The 22435-nt window shown below is 40.7% G+C and overlaps 1 protein-coding gene across 2 annotated transcripts in view; it reads left to right on the top strand.

Annotated features, from left to right (window-relative positions):
- The window catches only part of Dscam (DS cell adhesion molecule), a 579765-nt gene that overhangs the window by 346848 nt on the left and 210482 nt on the right, over positions 1–22435 (top strand). For both annotated transcript variants that reach the window (XM_031364533.1, XM_031364534.1), the window contains exons 9-10: positions 10203–10481; positions 20453–20572. In XM_031364533.1, the coding sequence (XP_031220393.1) occupies positions 10203–10481; positions 20453–20572 (399 nt within the window). The remainder of the gene's footprint in view (positions 1–10202; positions 10482–20452; positions 20573–22435) is intronic.

Below are 22435 nucleotides of genomic sequence, written 5' to 3'. Positions count from 1 at the left end.
AAGACTGTTTTAAAAGCAAAATACTCCTGAGAGTAGATCTTCACTCTTTCACTCTTGTTAAGCAGCTGGGGTGTAACCTTCTAATGGTGACATTCTTCAACCTGGCAAATGTGGTCATGTGTTCTGGGCCCACAGAAATACCCTTGGCAGGTGGACCTCGAGATCTCTGACAGTTTCTCATTTACTGTCCCACCCTGAATGCCATCAACTGCCACAAGTGTCCAGACTCAGCTCTGTTGGCCTGAAACCTCTTCTCTCAATGGCTGCCACCTTCTTCTGATCTTTGATATCTCTCTTGTTTCTAGAGAGACTCAATATCTTTTACAGACAGCACAACATTTCCAGATTATTTTATACTTTCAGTCCTGTTTGCAGAGGTTATTTGTGTGTAACCAAAAAATAATATCTGTTAAGTGTTTTCATTGATTTTTTTTCAACAGCTACTTAGGGAATTAGAGTTTCTGTTATAACCAATAGAGAAGAAACATTGAGGGACACCAACATGCTGGTTACACATTCAATGCATGGCCTGTGGGAATTTAGTGTCACAAGCAGGGACTTAGACTTGCCTTTAAATCAGTACTGTGGTGGGGTCTAAGATGGCTGATGGGAATGTCAAGATCCTGTTCTCTAACTCCACAGGGAGAGTTTTCTGCCCAGTGTGTTTGAGTGAATGGTTGCAGTCCCTCAGCTTCTGTGGAGGTCCACTCAGCGCACAGGCACAGACCTGCCTTGCTTAGTGTAGATTGTTGGAGCCATGCTCAGAATGCAGCTCATATATCTCCCTTAGCATGGCTTTCTCCTAAAGGCTGCTTTATTGGCAATTCTCCTCCTTTATTCTAGAGGAGAAAGCAGGTGTCTTTCAAGGGAGCACATGATTGAATGTTTCATTAAAATTATCTTCAAGGGGGGCTGGCGAGATGGCTCAGAGGGTAAGAGCACTGACTGCTCTTCCGAAGGTCCTGAGTTCAGATCCAGCAATCACATGGTGGCTCACAACTACCCGTAATGATATCTGATGCCCTCTTTTAGCGAGTCTGAAGACAGCTACAGTGTACTTATTTATAATAATAAATAGATCTTTAAAAGAAATCGAACCTTCCACTGGTTTAAAAAGAAATAGTCTCCAAATACTTTCCCTTAGACAGAGCCAAGGAGACAACATATACTATTCACTATGGTGTCAAAACACACAGGTCTTCAATTTAGTGGAAAAATTTTGATATAGGAGAAATGTGCTTCAGTATTTGGTATGCTTGCTGAGCATAAGAACTTTTAAGGAATCATCATCAGTTAGTGATGAGAAAGGAAGACATTAAATGAGTAAGATTATGTTTTCCTTGTGAAAATCAAAATTAACTTCTGCAAATATGTACACATAGATGTGTACATACATGCCTACACTCTTGTGTTCATATACACTCTAGAAAACATTCATATAGTGCTGATCATCATGTTCAGGTGATGACATATTATTTATTTGGTCTTTGAGGATTTATTTTACTCTTAATTGTATGTTTGTGTGTGCGCATGTGTGTATGCCTCTCTCTGTCCCTCTCTCTCTCTCTCTCTCTCTCTCTCTCTCTGTCTCTCTTTCTCTCTCTCTCTCTCTCTCTCTCTCTCTCTCTCTCTCTCTCTCTGTGTGTGTGTGTGTGTACATGTGCATTTGAGTATAAGTGCCAGCTAAGGCTAAGGCCTCAAATTCTCCTGGAGCTGGGGTTACAGGCAATTGTGAAGCATCTGGCATAGGTAATAAGAATTAACTGAAGTCCTTTGCAAGAGCAATAAGTACAGACAAATACATATAATAAGAACACAGAGGCTAATCGTGTCTTCATGCTCCTAGGTCTCTGTCATACATGTTAGCATAGACATTCTGTAGATGTAATTTTGTATAGTATCTGTTGAAATCTATGAACAGAAATAGAATTCATAGGCCGCTGAGTTTAACTGGTTTTGACTAGTCTCCAAAACTTCTGTGTCAGTTTCTGTTGCCACCCACCATGTGTTTGAGTGCCATTCCCCACATCTTATCCAGGACTGCTTTTAGCTGCCTTTCTGGTTGTTGATGACAGAGTAGCTGTAAATCCTGTACTTTTATTTGATTTGCTCTTCCATCACCAAGGTTGACTATGAATGTCGTCTATTTTCATAGTTTCACTGTGTGCTCCTCTTGTGTGTGTGTATCAGAAGCCAATATAGAGTCTGGGAGAAGCCTCAGTTAGTAAAGTGCTTGCTTTTCAAGCATGAGGATTTGTTCTCCATTCCCCAAACCCAAGAAAACAACAAAAATAAAAACAACAGCCCAATCAGTACAGTCTGAGCTGGGTGTGGTCACGTGGGCTTGGCATCCTAGCTAGGAATTACAGATCCCTGAGGGCTCCATGGCTATCCTCACTGGGGAGCCCCAGACCAGTGAGAAACACTATCTCAAAAAACAAGGACTAACACCTGAGGTTGTCTGCCCTTCACACTTGCTTGCACAAAGACGAACTGGGACCAACACACATGGAAAGTACATCTAAACAAACACAGAATTCTCCCCAACCCACCACACAGGACATTTTTTTGTAAAACCAAATTACATTGAAAAACACAGCATTTCAAACCAGCTTAAAAAATGACATCTTAGACCACAAGAGTGTGTAGAGAAGTGAGCAGAGTCACTGTGGGTGGGGAGAAAACCTAGCTCTCTTCTGTGATAGCATCACTAATCATGATTTAGCTGCATAAACCTGCACCTTCACAATGGTAAGGGGAGCATTTGATCCCCTTGGCATAGGGGAAAGAAAACACCATCATGTTGATTTCAAATAGGTGGTATTTCAGTTCTAACTGAACTAAGAGCTACTGTAAAAACAACCAAAGAAACACAGGAGTACAGGCCATGTTTTTCCCCTCTAAGGTAATGAGAAACAATCTCAAACACTTCAAAAATTGTGTTCCTCTCCACAGCATCTTTCCTTCTCTGTTCCAGAGAAGGCTAGCAAGATATTGATTGCTCAGGTATAGAAGGGCCAAATTGAAAGAGAGCTCGCCCACATGGTAATTGTTCTTCAGTCATAGCCCAAAATAAATAAAAGCAACAGAGACGGAAAGATGCAACATCCACAGGCAGCATTAGGTTACTAATGAATATATATGTTCAGTTTTACATACTACATCCTCTTGTAGGCTGACTCTCCAGGAAGTTAGCTTTCAGAGAGGTATGTCTTTCGTTTGAGCAAGGTTTGCTCAAGTAAGAAACATGATTTAAATACACCCCCATATCCCACTTAATTAAGTCATGAATACCTTTGAGGAAAGCAGGGATTACTAACATCAAATACTCTACGTGGTTTGGACTCTTGGAAGTATGCCAAGATACAACGTTAAGGAAATCCTACAACTCAACCCCCAAGGGGCTTCAGCCTCATGCTCCAAGAACTGTTTTCTCTTTCCCCAGCCCTCCCCAGCCATCTCCACAGCAGGCAGAACTTCAGGAGGCCCTGCCGGCTCTCACTGTCCTTGCTTTTTCTAGGTCAACATCTGAGTGTCATTTAATATAAGTTCATCATGAAGCCCAAGGGCAACTCAGAATGAGAGGCCGAACACAGGGCCAAGCTTCTGTCAGTGTGCTTCAGTCTGAGTTCTTCTGGATGCAACATTCTTCTTGTTGTTTGCATCTCACCTCCTAAATGCTAGCCTGGTGCCCTTGCTCCAGGAGCAAGGCAGACCCCACCCACAGTCTAATTCACTGTGAGCCCACTCTGGCTGCTAGCTAGAAGTCAGAGAAGTGACTCCCATGTAGAAACTTAGGGATGGCATGAATGACCTAGCAACTTGAGCAAGACCATGTGTTGGCACCATTTCCCTCACGACTGGGAAGAACCAGGAGTTAAATGCCCTATGTGTCTGCTCCTATTTATATCCTGACTCTGACATCTCAGACATATGAACCCCGTTCTCTATTTTAAGTCATTCTTAAGGATATCAGAGTCACTTGTAACTCAAAGTTTAAACCTGTGTCTGCCACCATTCCTAAGAATTTTCTTCCAAAAATTGTTATGTAGTTAAAACGTGTAAGATACTTATTCCACAAAAAAGTAGGAAATTAAAAAGAGAAAAAATTGATTTATTTCCTTTTGTCTGGGTGATTCTACACAAACCACAAAATTATATGAGCAGCAACAGGATGTGTTCTACAGAGAACGCAGCTTTTTGAACGGCAGCTTCTCGTAGTGAGTAGGCGATTCAGTAGTGTCCTATATGCCATGTTCTAATGGGTCATATTCTACAGATAGAGAGATTTAAAGCACGACAAGCCTCTCTGTGAACAGCCTGGGGCTGGTGTACTTGGCTGCAAGCCCAGCAGGTCAGTAGCCTCATGCTGTTCATTTTGTAGCTACAATTGGCATGTGCATGGCCAGTGACCAGTGAGATGTCTGGGCAATTCCTGACCAGGTCTCATGAGGGCATGGCTTTTTAGGCAGCATGTCATTAGGACTGAACTCTGATAGACTGTTCTCCTTATGCTGTACAGGATTTGAAGATAGAGGTGATTTTGGAAGATGTAGTTCTCCCAAAAGAAGATGGAATGTTCAAAGACAGGGTCGGGAGCTAAGGAAATAGCACAATTGATAAAATGATTGCTGCATCAGACTAGAACTGAGTGCAGACCCTCAGAATTTGGCACAGCAGTAATCTCAGAACTGAGGAAGCTGAGACAGGAAGACCCCTGGGTCTTGCTAACCAGCCAGTCTGGATGACTTGGTGGGCTCTAGATTTAATGATATACCCTGTCTCAACCAAACTAAAGTAGAAAATGATAGAGAAGGCACTTCTTCACACACATGTGCTTCCACCACCACACATATGTGCATGCACAAAAACACATGTACACAGAGAAATACACACACACAAGCACATGCATACACAGAAATACATGTACAAACACAAACCCATGCACACACACAAACACATGCACACACGGAAATAAACACATGCACATATATGCCACACACATATGCTGCACACACAAAGAACAAAGGTAATATTTTTTGGAGAAGAAACGACGTATTATAGCCATCAGGGGAAGGAAGTAGGAAGAAGAGGGTGAGAAGAGAGATGTTCATTTTTGTATCCTGGAAGATTTAAAAGGCAAAGGTCTTCGTGTACTCAGTTCGAATCTCAGGACCACAAAATGGTGAGTGTTAGGACCAGCACCTGTACTCCTGTTTGGGGTAAGGGAGACAAGTGGATCTTAGGTCTCAGTGGCCAGTCACTGCAGCCAAAATGGTAAGTCCTTGGTTTACAGAGACCCTGTCTCAAAATTGATATATAGAAGCCATTGAACAAAGACATCCCAATACCAATATCTGGCCTCCACACTTGTTCACAAGAGTGACTATACACTCTCCATACCATACTCACACTCTGAGTTGAGATAATATTACTAATTGCCTAAGATTGGCCTGCACTCAACACTCGATCTTTCATTCATCTACCCGACTCCTTTTTAAGCAGAATATAGTTTTAATTGTTAAGGGTAAAATGTAGAAATAGATCAACCTGATTAAATGTTCCTAGTGTGAGTTTAGAAGGAAGAGGAGCAGAGTCTGGCATTTGCAATAGTGGAAGGCTCTCAGCCCCATGGAGAAAGGCCCTTGCCATCCTAAATACACAAACCTGGTAATGGATGACATTTAGCAGTTATTTACATACTTCTTGCAGAAAGGTTATGTCAAAACCCAGTGCATAACACACTCAGAATCCCCACTCCTGTAATATTACCAGCTTTGCCTGTCAGCAGGATTTGGTAGCTTTGCCTCATTTAAGAGGATATTCTGAACTAGTTGAATAGTCAGAATATCCTAATCATGTGGATCAACATTTTAAGAAGTCGTGAAAGGAGATGTGACAGTTCTGTTGTTGTTGTTGTTGTTGTTGTTGTTGTTGCTAGTATTATTATTCAGTTCAATTACAAGGGATACCTGAGCCATACACCTCTGCACTGAGCCTCAGAGAAAATGTGCAACATTTTGTCATTCAACATGTGACTCTAACTGAAGCAAGAGGCCACATCGGTGATGTAGGTAGTTATTTGGTCCAAGCATTTAATCTGTTTTAAAAAGAAGGCCCATTCTAATGTGGCAGGTGATCAGCACAATATCAGATGCAAACATGACCGAGATACCATCTGGGGAAGGACATTCCCCTGACTCATTGCTTCTTTAAACATACAACTTTGTAGGTTAAACATTTTAGACATGTTCATTTTCTATAAATATGTTACATTATAAATAGGGGTTCTTACCTTTTTAAATATACTAACCATGACTTCTACTTCAGTCTCAACCATATTGTATGATTTTTATGTTAGTAACAGAAAAACTAACTATGGGGACAGTATGTTCCTATACAATGCTCCTGTACAGTACTCCCATATGGTGCTCCCAAACAGTGCTCCCCAATGCTAGACACATTATGTGCTTATATCTACTCTTGGCTTCTCACCTCTCTTTAGCTCCATACTTCTCACTAAGTCTTTGTCAGGCTGCCTCAAACCTCAGCATCTAGCTAGATCAAGTTGTAAATAATGGTAACTAAGAACACCATGGTGGTTTAAAGTTAAGATGCTCGTGGCAGAGGCTTATCTTCTGAGTGGCACAACTGTTGGCATTGGTGTTCTGTTTTTTTTTTTTTTATTTTATTATTTTATTTTATTTTGTGTAGATGTCCCTTCATGTCTGTATGTGTACCACATCTGTGCCTGATGACCATGGAGGTCAGAAGAAAGTTAATTGGTCCAGGCATTTAATCTGGTTTTAGGAGGGAGACCCATTCTAATGTGTCAGGTGGCCAGCACGATATCAGATGCAAACATGACTGTGATGCCTTCAACTGGAGTTTTGGACAATTTTGAGCCAGTATGTGGGTGCTGGGGACTGAACCTCATTAAGAGTGCCCAATACTCTTACTCACTGACTCCTCTCTCCAGTTGTAGCATTGCTTCTCAGTGTGTTGAATGCATACCTCATCAGCAGTGTGGCTTCAACACCACGCCTGTCAATACTTATAGAACTGTAGTGGTGTCCCTTGTAATTTCATTTTTTGATAAAATAAAGTATTGTGGATTTTTGGAATGCATTCAGTGTTGGGGTGGGTTGGGCAGAGGGGGATGTCAGGTATCTTGGTCTACTGTTCTCCATCTTATTCCCTTGAGATAGGGTCTCCACTACTGAGTCTGGAGCAGCCAGGCAGCCAGGAAACCCTGGCAATCCCTACTCTCTACTGTTAGGAAATATCACGTACATGTCATCCTTCTATCTTAGAAGTATAAAGGATCACTGCTATATTTTACAATTATTGGCAGCCTATATTTCTAAACTTGTTTCTTCATTAAAATATATATACATACATACATATATATATATATGTATATATATATATTCCCTTCCTTGTGCTGGGGAGATGTCTTAGAATGTAAAGTGCTTATCTTGCAAGCACAAGGGTATGAGTTCAATTCCAATATATACATGAAATAGACCAGGTATGGAGATACACGTTACTAATCCCAACACTGGGAAGCTGGAGATAGGCAGGTCCCTGGGGATTTCTAGCCAGCTAGCCTGATAAATTTGGTGAACTCCAGACCAAAGGGGGATCCTGTCTCAAAAAGGAGGTGCTTCTGAGGAACAACAGCCTAGATGGCTCTCCTGCCAATTTGCACAATGCTCTCATAAATGTATACCCCACATACATACATATACACACACCGCACATATATACACACACCATACACATATGCACACACACACATACACACACAAGTCTAAATGCATTATTTTCCATGTTTGACATGGGGAATGGAAATTGTGTGTGTGTGTGTGTGTGTGTGTATGTATATGTATTATATGTATATAAAGGTATATATGTATATATGTATGTATAAGTGTGTGTATATTTGTATGTTTATATGTATGTCTTTCCTTTCTATGAAAAACCATAGGGAAATTTAATTCTTTCATTGTGTTTTTGTTGTATTTTTCTCCTTTTAAAGACACATGATCTGAATCAGTGCCTAAAAACTAACTTAGATGCTACCTAGGGTTATTAAATCACTGGGCCAACTAACTAAGAAATCTAGCTTTGGTTGTCATTTTATACATAGTAGAACCAAGGCCCATAGACTGATTAAATTGAGCTTAAGTAGCGCGACTGGGTGTGAAACTATTCAGCCTAGTTCTCAAACTCTTACCTTGGAGAACTGATCTTCTGTTCGGACAGCAAGCACCAAAGCAGCAGTAAGGAGCTGTGTTTGTCTAAGTATAACAATCACCAGGGTTCTGTGTGTAAGAAAGCAAGGATGAACAGTGTAATCCTTTATATCACAAAGCATTAAAAATCCAGTCACTCTGAATGCTGATTGCACATGTAGTAAACATTTATACCAACTGGGGCAAGATGTGAAGAAATACAAGTGTCCTTGGCCTATCACTATTTCCCCAGCTGGTTGCTAGTGTGCCTTGTCACATCTCACCTGTACTGTTCTACATCCTCCTGGGGCTCTGCCATTAGCATCAGAGTCAGATCAGCTCTTTGTAGACCCAAAACTATGACTCCATATTGAGAGCTGTGATGCGCTGGGCATTGGCTGTGTGTGGTGTTTGTTTCTAAATTTCTCTGGTTAAGATGAAACTCAAGCCTCCTCAAAACTAGTCCTTCTAGCTCTTGGCTGTGTTTGCCATCCTGAGTTCCTTGGCAGCTGCTTCTGAGAGCATGTAGTAGCAACAGTAATAATGTCAAGTCCCCAAGTAGCCACAACCCTGCTGAGCCGCTATCTGCTATGTCTTCATGAATACTGCACTTGGCAGAGGCTCATTCGCTGTGGTTATTGCTGGGCTCAGTGCATGCAATGGTGGCCAAGCACATGTCAGGTGCTTGCTGAACACTTCATTAAGTGAATAAATGATTGAGTACATGGTTCTCTGCTTAGTCTTCATAGCTGTGTCTCTTACAACTCCCTCAAGTTGATAACAGAACTGATTCTGTAGTGGATTAATGATCCTATGGATATCAGCTTGGTGTTTGATCCCCCTTCTGTCAGTTCATCTGGCATCATGCTTTTTTTTTTTTTTTTTTTTTTTTTTTTAACCACAGGCTGCTTTGAGCTTTGGAATCAAGTTTGCATTATATGTTATTTCCAAACTCTTAGATTTAAAACCATGTGGTTTTTCTTTTTCTTTAAAAGGGGAATGCAAAAAATACAATAATGACTAGCAATATATGTTCCAACCTTAGCCAGAAGGAAATGGCTTGAGACCTCCTAAAAAGATAAACTCATTCCAAGTCCAAGTGCAAAGCAACACAGTAGAGGCTCAGTTTCCCCAGCTACAGTGAGGTCATGAATAATTACCCATAATGCCAACATGGACAGTGCCCACTCCTGGGGTTCCAACTTGGCTTCTTTGTCTCTACTTTGACTAGTCTATGATGTAAAGAGTTACCAAGGTCATCGAAGAAGGACCCAAGGAAGCATGGTCTTGAGGCAAGAAGACAAGGAGCATTTTATAGAAGGATTACGTTATGAAAGAACTCTCTAGACTGTTTAGTCTCTGATTGGCCAGACTGACAGCTCTATTAGCAACACAGTCCAACAACTCAGGCACCTTGTTATGGGTCCGTTCATAAATCAGAGCTTGCAAAGTCATAGGGTGTAGATCACCCCAACTGCCTAAGAAGCGGTAGTTTACAGTTGTTACTAGTTAGTCATGTGGACTTGCTGAGTGCTGACACTGGAAACCACTGTCCTGTGGACCCAACAGTGCCAGCGGCAGTTGGGAGGAGAACAAGAGTGTCTGTTGCACACCATGTGTAAAAATGTTAGTAGATATGCCAAACACAAAGTCCTCTCATGGTCTTCACACTGTAGCACAGCTTAAATGTTGCCATCCAAAAATAGTTTCGCTGTTTAAAGTCATATTGGATGAAATAGATGAATCCTATTTGTTGTATGACAAATGAGCCATGCTTTGCATTCAGCATGCTGAGAAAATCTGAGTGGGCCAAGGTACCCTTGCCAGCCTTCTATAGCTCATATACTCCTGGACTGTATTCGTGGATCACTGTATACTCTTGGGGGGACGGCTTAAGAAAAAAGGGCACATGTAAAACACCAGCCACTCATTGTTGCCTTTGCTCTGTCATCTTTTTCTTTCTAGTTCCACCTTTCATCCAACCTTTCGAGTTCCCAAGATTCTCCATCGGGCAGCGGGTTTTCATCCCATGTGTGGTGGTCTCAGGGGACTTACCCATCACCATCACCTGGCAGAAGGATGGCCGGCCGATCCCAGCAAGCCTTGGGGTAACCATTGACAACATTGACTTCACCAGCTCCCTGAGGATCTCCAACCTCTCCCTGATGCACAATGGGAATTACACCTGCATCGCTAGGAACGAGGCAGCAGCTGTGGAACACCAGAGTCAGCTGATTGTGAGAGGTAAGTGGAGGAATGCAGCTCTCCCACGTGGCTGTGTTTAGTGATGGCACATGGCTCGAAATCCTGAGAAAAGAATCAGGAGCAGAAATTCACTATTCCCCCAGTTAGAAAAGAATCACAGCTATAGACGTTAAGAAAGAGTCCGTCTAAACTCTGAAACAAACTTATGTTTGTCTAATCTCTAGTATGTTCAACATATTAGATATATTTGCTTAGAAATATGCAAGGGAAGACTGGGGTCTGGTGAAGCAGGGCTCCTGCTGAATATGTAAGTTTTTAAGGAGAAAAATTTTGTTAGCCTTGATTATAGTATATTTACTTTGTATAAAGATTTTAGTCATGTATTTTATCATTTGGACGGGTGGCTGTTGAACATTTATGGGACTAGATTGATGACACAGCAGTTATGATTGCGTACTGTGCTTGCAGAAGACTGAGTTCGGTGACCAGCACTGGTCCGGTAGCTCACAACCACAACTGTAACTCCAGCTCCACAAGATCAAGGCCTCTGGCCTCTGAGGGCACCTGCGCTCACAGACTCCCCCGCCTCCACCCCCCCCACCCCCACATAATTAAGAGTAAAATCTTTAAGAAATAACATTTATAGGTGCCCTGCACCACAGCTCTAAGTTGACAGATGTGAGACTCTTGGCTCCTCACTTCTATTTAGTATTAATACATCATGGTTTGGAGAATCTTTTACAATGGTTTAAGTTAGGATTACTATCATAGAATCTATGGACGATTAAAACAGCATGGTCTGGCACATAGAAAAGACTGGCAGTGATCTCAGTCCTCTGAGGATGTGCTGGTGTGCATCTAGTCTCTGCTTTAGACACTAGAGTGTCGTGGTGATGCAGGCTGCAAGTTAACATAGCAGTAGTTGCCAGCAGGCCCGTCAAGTACAGATGCAGTGGGATTTACTGATTATCTAAGAGAGTAATATTCAGGTGCTTTGCTGAGTTAACTATGAAAGGAAGGTGTACATGAATCCTGATCCTTTGCCCTTTAGAACCCACAAACACTAGGGACTCTGTGCATTATTATCTTCAGGACCATGATAGCAGATTTTCTTTCCTTCCTCAGTCTGGAGCCATGTCCCCTCTTCACCTCTCCTTTTCTGATGGAAATGAATGAATTTCTTCATACTTACCACCAAAGCACAGAGAACACGTGCACCTGGAAGTCATGTGTGAAGTTAACTTCACACAGTTGGAAAATAAATAAAGCAAAAACAATGGTCAAATAAGCGAGGAACTAGATCTTTATTAAAAGTGAATAGAAGATACACATGACTATGAGAACGAAGAAACCTCTCCTTTCCCCCTACATTTATAAAATGAAAATAGAAACCCCTCTTTTCTCTGTTTCCCAGTTCTTCCTCGAAGCAGAACTACCACTGTTTGTGAAGGGCAAAGTAGTGCCTAGACTGTCTTCAATATAATTTATTCTGAAGGATCGAGGTCAGGAAATAAAAACAGTAGATCAAAAAGAGCATGCTGAATCCTTTTTTTTTTTTTAAGTTGTTACTTGGGATTATAAAATCAGCAACTGGCATTATTTTGGCCAAGACCAAGGTCAGCTGAAGTAGAACTGACCTCATTCTTTAAGTTACAGGGTAGAGTATTATCTCATTAGTCATGAACTTGTTCTTCAAAAATTATCTTCTGTTGAGTATGTGGTGTACTACCAGCAGGATGACAGAGATTTGAAGATGGAATGGGCTGCAAAAAACAGTGATGGGAAAATTCAGAGATAACAAGGTAATCTGGACAGGCAGAATATCAAGTGAACTGCACTACAGAGCCCCCCAGGACATTAAAGGTCACATGAGTGTGGTTTCTGGTCCTAACCCAGACCCATTAAACGGTCAACTTCAGAAATAGATCCATCTCCTGTATCTGTGGGAAAGTATTAAGTTTTTCTCCAAAATCACTGATAGGTGATTCTCAAGTTTTGCCAAACTTGACAATGTCACAGGGACCTATAAAGAAGGCCTCTTAGCTTCCAGACAGCAGCCCATACTGTTATCAGCCATCTTAGAGGAGGATCAGGTCTCACCCCTTCATGAAGCTTACAGGTTAACTCTGACATGTTGTTTATTGGTCCCCTGTTTTGACCATGTGATTATTTTCCAAGTCTTTCTCCTTCTTGACTAGAGACTAACCAGGGTGGTGGCATACATTGATTTGCCTTTTTTTTTTTCAAATAGTTCTTTGAGAACTCTATACAATGTTCTCATTGTAAATGCCTTATCTACCTCTTCTCAACAACTCCAAGATCTACCCATCCCTTCCCTACCTACACAAATTTGTGCCTTTTTAAAAACACCTTCCAATTCTAATTTATGCTGTCTATAGACTTTTGGATATATGGTCTTCCACTCGAGAGTGGTCAGCTTACTAGGAGTCAACTCTCAAAGGAAACTGACTGTTCTTCTCTTAGTAGCTATCAATGGCTAGTAGCTCCTCAGCTACAAGTGAAACTTCATGCCCACCTCCCCTCTCCATGCTATTCTTTTGATTTTTGTTTATGGTTACATGGATCTCGTGAATGCTGTCAATCACAGTGAGTTAATATGTGTAGGTGCCCTGTTGCGTTCAGAGGACATTGTTTCCTCATGTTTGTCTACTTCCTCTTCCACAATTATCCTCATCCTTGAGGGGAGGAGCTGTTATACATATGTCCCAATCAGAGCTAAGAAGTCTTTTGTATCCTGTTCTCTGAAACTTGACGAGTGGAGGCTCTCTATGTCAATCACCATATACTGCAACTAGATCAACACAGAGACCACAAGTGATCAGGCTTCTCTGATGGGAGTTGAGAGATGTACAGGTCTGAGGATATAATCATAAGTCATTAGGAATCAGTTTAATATTATGTTCATAGTCGACCCAATAACGATACTATGTATGGGTTTCATCTTGTGGGGTGAGCTTTAAATCCAATCATAAAATAGTTGGTTACTCCCATGATGTTTGCCACGATTGTACCAGCTGGTGTGTATGCCAGTCATTATTGTAGCTCACAGGATTCATAGCTGGGTAAAGTGACGATTGCTTTTCCCTTCTAGTAGCATTCATATCACTTTTAGCACAATGAATGCTAGCCATTAAAGGTGAGGCTTCCAGGTCTGTACCACATTGATATCTCCATAGTCTATGATTCAAATATTTGCTGTCTTCAGTAATAAAGTCATACTTTCAAGCTCTGGAGGGCAACCAGTAGCAAACCTATAATGCTTGTGGATTTGTAGAACCTCATTGCCAACAACTCCAAAAGAGGTAATTTGTTCCTGGTACTGCGATTTTTGTTTACTAACTATAGTAGGGACACTGTTGTCATGTTATAGCATAACTCATTTTAACTCATTTTTATATGAATGTATCTATATGTGTTATATATGCATATATAATAGGAAGCTTCAACAGTAATTGGTTTTAATTATCATACTAGTTGTTCTGTGAATGTTTGGCTGAGCTATAAAACAAGGGGAGTAATACTCAAGACCCATTTCCTAGTAACACCCTTTTACCAGCCTTGGCCCTTGTCATTTAGGCCCCACAATATCCTAAAACAGCACCCACAGCTGAGATTCCAGTTTCCAAGCACATAGCGCCTGGGTGACATTTTATAATCGAACCACAACATACACATGTTTGCCTAATAATGAGGCAGGGAGAATTCCACAGGTCCTGTAACGAGGGGGACATGGGCGCAAGCCTAAAACATTCCAGCTTCCATTGTCCACCTAGTAATGTCATAAGGTACAACCATAAAGTCTCACCAACATGACAGCCTAAACATGAACAGTAGACATCCCAAGTGGATGGGGGAAAGATCATGAAACCTCAGCTATACCCAAAGAACTTCAGGAATGCTGGGGAGAAATAAAAAATAATCCTCCCCAGAGAAAGCACATCAATTGCTTGTCTGATACCAAATGGTTGATCCTGAAGACATACATATATTATACTGAGCAGGTTATATTTATGAATATATATATGTATGTATATATATATGCTATATATATAGTAAATGTATATATGTGTGTATATGTTTATATATAAATATATGCATATATGTATATGTGTATACACATATATACATATATGTGTATGTGTGTGTATATATACATATATATGTATATGTATATATATGTATATATATGTATATATATATGTATGTATAGGTTTATAGGTTTAGGGGTTTAAATGGAGTAAAGGGAAGGAAGAAATGATATAATATTATAATCTCAAAAAATTTTAAGTGAAAAAAATATTTCCTGAAAAAATATTATGATTAAAATTGATCTATAATATAGAACTAACCAGTTTGGGAATCTATATCATACGTATTTCATGATAGATAATTGTCCTGTCATTCAATCAACTCAAAAAAGTGGCCAAAATCAACTCAACCAGTTTGTAAGTTGCTGCAGGGTCTGGAGGGAAGCTCTGCAGTTAACAACACTGGTTGCTCTTGCAGAGGCTCACTTCTACTGCTAAGTCCTTCTTCAGAGGTTCTGATGCCCCTCTGGCCTCCATAAGTAGCTCATACACACGGCCTGTAAATATGAATGCAGTCAAAGTACACATGAGCATAAGAGAAAAAAATATATAACAACCCTGCAGGTAAGTGATGTCAGGGTCCCTTCTGGCTGATTTTTCTCTCATTATTTCATCAAGGTAATGGCTAAAATGAAAGAACATACCAAAAGTGTGGAATATGCAGCTCTGTAAGCACTCTCTCTTTTTCTAAGTCTTTATCCATGACAATCTTTCTAAAAAAATCTTCCCAGTGATGCTTTCAGTGTCTTTGTGTCTTACTTTCTGAGAGAAAAGAAACTCTTCCAAGCTATAAATCACTAAAACAACCATAGATATTTGTACATCTAATTCTTTATACTCATTTCCAAATGACTATATATTTTCTAATTTTATTTCATTGCTCCCTTCTACTGTTCAGAAACCATGTGCTTAGCACACATACTTAGCAGACCCTGGAATAGTTCCCAAGATGACAGAAACTCATCCAGATCAGTAGGACAGAGATAGAGACAGGTCAGTCAATGTGGCAAGCATCAGACCCTCCACTGAAGAAGGAAGGAAGGTTACATGTACTGAGTTTAGGGGATACATGCACTGAGTCTTCAAAGGAACAGAGGAGGGAATCCTAAAGTCTTAGCAAACAGCATCATGATAGCAAAGGGCAAGAAAGACAGTGAGTTTTGGAAATCCTACTGGCTCTAAGGAAGGGAGATGGGAGAGAGCAGAAGGTGCTAATTGAGATGTGTAAGGAAGGTCAGCTGCAGGGTTAACTTTGCTTCACATACTCAAGATCCCAAGAAAAGCCTCAAGGTCCTAGGAATCAATTATTAGCATGAGTCACTAGAATGAACTGAGCTGGATGCCTACAGGACAAGAAGCAGAGAGACACCTGGTGGTGGCTGCAGGAAGGACTCAGGGTAGGGGCGGTTTGCATAAGGTTCTTTGTTGCCAGTTGTGCTCAAATCAATGTGAGAAGGCATGATGACACTTCTCCCCAAAGGAACAGCCAGCCCGCTACTGTAGTGGGGAAATCAAGTGAAATTAAGCCTCCCTGCTCACCGTCACTATTCAGAGAGAAATCCACATTGCAAACTGGGGCCTTAACCATTAACTACAGGACCCCAGCTGGCACTTGGTTCATGAAGGATCCAAACCTTACATTGATGAAATATATCACCTGAAAGTATCTAAAACACAGCAAATTACTTGGTGCCTTCTACGTTAATCTTTCACTGAAATCGAGATGAGCCTCTCTTACATGCTGTACAGTCTTGGTCTGAGATGTAGCTTGGGAAATGTCAACATAGGATGGGTGGTTTAGAGGTCTTGAAATTGCCTGTCACTGAAAGGGTGGCTTGGGAGTCTGAGAGTGACAGGCTATTAATTACAAGAGCAAAAACATACTTTGATAACAGGGAGATTGGTGTTCTTGATATGACCACAGACTTCACAGAGGAGTGAGCTCCATTGCCTTGATATGTAAGCCAGTTCAGGAAGAAAAAAAAAAAGAGGTGCTGACGTGATGCTAGAACTTTCTGAAGGCTGACCAGGCCTACGCTGCTGCATGTTCACCATCTGTGTGAGCCTGGAAACATGGCTGACTTCTCTGAGGCTTGGCTTTTCATCTGTACAACTGGAATAGTGGAGGTTACCCTGTGACTTCAGGGATTGTTAGGAACTGGTAACTTTGGACTCTTCCTGCTCACTGTCAGAGAGAAATCTACATTGCAAACTGGGGCCTTAGCCATTAGCTACAGAACTCAAGCTGGCACTTGGTTTATGCAGGATCCAAACATCAAATTAGTGTAATTCATCACATGAAAATGCCAAAAGTTTTGGCTGGAGCGTGTGGTTACTGGAAGAGTCCCTAAGCATAGAGAATGTCCTGAATGTGATCAAAATGGCACCCAAGTCCCTGCACCTGAATTCTTCTTTCAGAGGGGGTAGAACCTGATATGGGAGACAGACAATTAGACAAGCAATACCAAGCAGTTGTAACAAAAGCTTGGGGAGTGGGGTTTGAAGAGGGTTCAGAGAAGGTCTCAATCTCTACTGACGCATCAGAAAAGGTGTCCAGTTAAATGAGCATTCTGCTAAGGCAGAAGAAATGACAAATAGTAAAGGCACAGAGGGGAGTATGAAAACTCAAGCAAGACCATCCTGAGAACTAGTGAATGGGAATAGCTTTGGAATGGCTTCAAAAAATCCTGCAGGAACAGGGTTGGGGCAGGTTGCTAAGAGACTACAAAGCAGTGTAGGAACCTGGACATGACCAAGGGCCCTTGGGAGCATGTGATGTTTTCCCAGGCATCCTTTACATCACTGGGTGGAGAAAAGAGTCAAATGGGGCACTGGTAACAGAAATGACACCAGACATAAATGACAAATGAAGACCATGTGAGATAAGAGACAATATTACCCCCACCCTACCTAGATTTATTGCTCTTGAGAGCTGAGGGCAATCAGAACTGGCTGCAAATCACTTCGTTGGGATGTAAATCCTGTATTCCAGAAAAAGAGGAAAGATTGAGATCAAAGAAGGCAGGAAACAGTAAAAGTTGCTTTAACACGTGAGCTGCCATTGTGGTCAGCTATAGCTCCTTCGTACCTCGTGCTTTCTAAGGAGCCATTCAGAACAATGATTATTAAAGCTGGACTGGCAGCCTCAGGATCACCTGGAATCTCATAAGAAAAGTAAAACCTGAGACTCCACCTCAAACCCCGGAGGTTCCCATCCTCCACGGGATGGGATGTGTTAGGGTGTGGCTTAGTTATGTGCTTAGTAATATATATTTTCTTCCATGTTGTCTCAAGTAGCATTTTATATAAATAGTGGATAAAATTGAGTCATTAGATATTCTCTTTGCCATAAAATCTCAGAAGCCTGCTCATTTGTGTCTTAGGATTTTATAAAAGCATGTACCAATATAGGAACAGAAGAGGGGATTCTATTATAAGAGAGAAACGCTTACTTAGGGAACCCACAGGATATCCTTGCCAGTATCTGAAAAATTCTTGAGTAATAACTTAGGAAGGTTATTCTACCAATCAAGGGAACATTTCCACCTATAATTATATTATACTTACCATGTGTTAATATCACATCTAGACATCTTTGATGAGTTTTTGAGTATAATTTTTTTTAGCTTAGAGCCAACATGAGTAGAGGGTCATAGATGAGAGGTAACTGAGGACGTGCAGCTGGGTGTCTCATCCAGTAAAGAAGCAGCTCTTCCTCTTAGCAGAATTGGCAGTAGATTTGCCTCTCACGCCATGGACAGTGAGTCTAAGGTGATGTTTAAAATTTGAATCTACTCTGAAAGTTGTTGATCATTTTCGTTAGAAAATTTGGTGGAACTCCTGTCATCCTGGAATTTGGGAGGCAGAAACAGGAGGGTCAAAACTTTGGAGCAATATAGCAAGACTTTGTCTCAGAAAAACTAACAACAGAATCTGGAGAGATGGCTGAGCAGCTAAGAACACTGGTTGCTCTTCCAAAAGACCCAGGTTCAATTCCTAGCACCCACATGAAAGTTCACAATCATCTGTAATTCCAATTTCAGGGATTCCATGTCCTCTTCTGACCCACTTGGTCAGTGTACACATGGTGTGCAAACAAAATGCCCACACATATAAAATTTTTAAAAAGTGATCTTTTTATAAAGGGAAGGGAAAAAGAAAGAAAGAGGGGAGGAAAGACGAAGGAAAGAGGAAGGAATGAAAGATGGTAGAATGGTAAGAAGGGAGGGAAGAAAAATTAGCCCTGTATAATCTCTTGTTTTCCTAGAACATCTCTTGGCCTTAAGACACTCAACTTTTATTAATTTATTATATATAATATATATATATATATATATATATCCAATTGAATGCATCATTCTCACAATATTACCCACCTTAAGTGAAATCATTGGGCAGCTTACAAATGTTCCAGATCCTCAAAGTGGGCATCTGAGTTTACTCTTAAAATACTTTCTTTCTTCCAACAAAGTGCTAACATTCTGAATCTCAACTCATTTTCTTCCCATGGCAGTTCTATAAAATGGGTACCACAATTACCCCTAATTGCATATTGGAAAGTCAAGTCATTTTATAACATATATAAAAGGTTGAATGCACGAATCAGCAGAACCTGAGACTAGGTGTTCACCTGGACCATGTTCTTCCTTAGCACTGTTACTTCTTAATTTTTCATGTGCTCTACCAAAAGCTGGACAAGAAAATGGAAACACCAGCCTGAGTTCCATCTCCAGCTGCTTCTCTTGTCTGGATGGATTCCCCTTATTCTTGGTTATTTCTTGGCCCAACTGACCTTTACTATGCCTTGTATCATTTCAACATGCTTCTAAGCTGCTTATTTCAGTGAGATCCTAGGCACTTCTTCAGTTCATGTCATGTGCTAGCTGGAATTCCCATCTGTCTGTAGCACCAAGGCCCATACATGTGTCTCAACATTAGAAACTACAGAATCTAAAATAAGCAAGATTAATTTTACCAGATGTGGGAAGTAAGGGAGCACCACCTATAGGTTGCATGTTTAATCTTAGTGACGCATGGCTATCTCACTGAGAGTCCACTCCATGGGCGTCCTCAGTCTGTTAAAGATGCACTGAAATTAGGCTACTGTCAGATGCCACCATTTGTAAAAGACTGATAACCTGTTCATTAACACTCAAATGCTACTACTAGTTTAGCAGAAAGCACAGTGCTGTAAGCAGTTGAGTGTGCTATAGGTTGGGATGGATCTATCCAAGGATAATCTGTGAGAGGGAAGCACCTCACAGAATTCACTACATAACCAGGTTCTGAATTTCGTGGGTTTTGTGAGCACATTTGTGAGAGTGATTGTGGCACCTCCCATTAACCAGCCTCTGTGGTTCTACTTTGGCCCTGCCCAGTGATGACATATCAGGAAGAGTGACTGATGTGTCCTGGTGAGATCTGGGGCAAAGTTCATCACCGTACCATGCTCTTTGCTACCTCTGGGGAGGGTACTTACCAGCACTTTTCATCTTCTGCTAGAAGAAATTCACCAAGACTTTGAACAGTTCTTAACCAAGAAAATGCTCATCCTGCATAAATACAATTTTAGGAACAACATATATTTTACCTCTTTTTTTACATACTGGCTGTGATTCTATTCTGTTCTGGAGTGAATTCCTGGTAAGATTGAGCATCACATGCCCACATATCTATGAAAGGGCAATTTCCCTACTAAAAAAAATTTCCACTAAAACCAATATAGAGGACCCACTAGCACCTAAACTGTTTCTCCCATTGATCCTGAGCTGCAAACATGGCTATTGTCTTTGTATTTATGTGAAACATTCTTCTTACTTAAAGGTTTATAGAGATAATTGTTTTATAAGATCACAACTTTAATCAGTGGCCCTCTCTGAATGACAACATCTCTCTTTTCAGTTCCTCCTAAGTTTGTGGTACAGCCCCGGGACCAGGATGGGATCTATGGCAAAGCAGTGATTCTCAATTGCTCTGCAGAGGGTTATCCTGTGCCTACAATTGTGTGGAAATTCTCAAAAGGTATGAAGTTGCTTGAACTGTTTGTTGTGTGCTAAACATACAGCGTGTTGTCAACAATATTTGTCCTTTTGGAGATATTTGAAGGTGGGTATGTTATCCTCCCTCACGTAAAGCCATCTCATATACATCCCAGTAGATAACACAGGACTTATAATTCAAATCGTGAAAGTGTCCCTAACATGTCCGTGGAAAGACTGATTTCAAGCCCTGGAGAAATACTACCTTCCTGTGACCATGGTTATATTGGGCTCCTGCCAACACAAATACAAGGATGGAGGCACCAGTGTTAGAATTATTCACTAATAGAAATTATTCCTTAGTGCCTGGCACTTTGTGCTTTTGTGGAGCTAGAGTTAAAATAATTGATTTTTTTTTTTAGATTTATCTGGATAATGCAGAGTGCTACATATGATCACCCAAGGGTGCTGTGTTCAACAGCAGTCTTAAGATGGTGGCTAGGGTCCTTGCTTCAACAACTAACACACCATGCCTCCCCTTAAGAGAATGATGGCTTATCCCATTTGTAAATTACATAGTGAGTGTTTGTTAAATTACAGTGTATGAATTGGAAACCAATGGTAATGCCATTTTAGACACCAGAAAAATCATTTCTATTCATGACCCTGTCATTTCCAGGCAAGGTCCCCAAGTTCTGTTCCAAATATGGAAACTCTATTCCCAGTCAGTAATTCATTCATCCAATCACTAAGAGTTAAGCATCTACTGAGGGAGATGAACCAGTCCATTGACCAATCATGCTCTTCCCCCAATGGTAAAGATGTGTCAATTATGGTTAATCACCGTTTGTCTGTTTCCCTGCTCACTTAATCACAATTTACATTCTAGGTTTTTCTCTTTACAATAAAAGTATTTTCTTCCTATGAACACAATTACAATAGAAGGCAAAGCAAGTGGTGAACCTGCCACCATCTTCCTGGTGTAGATTGGCTGGGAGAGCAAAGGGGATTTAGACAGTAACTGGAAGAGCAAGAGAACTAATTTTAAAAAACAATAAACCTTCCCTGTTGTCGATCTTCCTCCACCTGTGGGAATCTCCTTGTTAAAAGATAAAAACTGATACTTCAAATCTCTTCTCCTGAGATTTATTTGAAGCCCTATCTAGAGCTCCATGTTGTGTTATTATATTAAAATGGAAAAACAGAACAAATTTAGTTTAGCTCCTATCCACAGCATATTTGACAGTGCGAACATTTTCTGTGACATTTACCATCAAAATTATTTTTTAATGTTGACGCTTGACACATTCTCTGCTCCACCCTAACACTGTCTCCAGGCTTTTGCCCTTGTGAACACCCGTGCATCAGAACACTACTCATACAGTGCATTGAGCATATGAGTAATTGTTTTGTACAGGTAACTTCCTAACAGTGAGCCAGCAGGACTCCATGCAAGACTCTTAATCTGTCTTACCCGAGGGGACTTTGTTCCCAAAGGGTATATGTCTTTTTCTCTCTTCAATAGATAAGATCCTCTTCCTTGTATTATCATGCTCTGGAGAGTGAAAATTAAAATTTGCATATTCAGATTACTAATACTGTTTAAAATATTTCATTCCTTGTTAACTAACCTTTCTGCTCCTCCTTTGGGGACTTACCAAGACTTGATGCTCCTTTGTCTATCTATGTATCTTTATCGATTTGTGAACACACTTTGTATAGACCTGTATTTGATAAAGATGGTACCCACATTTTATCCTTTCCTATCACTGACATTCACATTAAATCATAGTAGCTTTTTCATATAAATTTCACATGGAAATTCAGATTATTGGCATGGGGGGAAGAAACCATGAAAACAAATCTTTAAAATATGAAATACCTTACAAATAACAAATAACAAAAA

Source organism: Mastomys coucha, unplaced genomic scaffold (assembly GCF_008632895.1).
Source record: "Mastomys coucha isolate ucsf_1 unplaced genomic scaffold, UCSF_Mcou_1 pScaffold12, whole genome shotgun sequence".
NCBI lineage: Eukaryota > Metazoa > Chordata > Mammalia > Rodentia > Muridae > Mastomys > Mastomys coucha.
The sequence above is the reverse complement of the archived record's forward strand: the minus strand, read 5'-3'. Positions and strand labels throughout refer to the sequence as shown.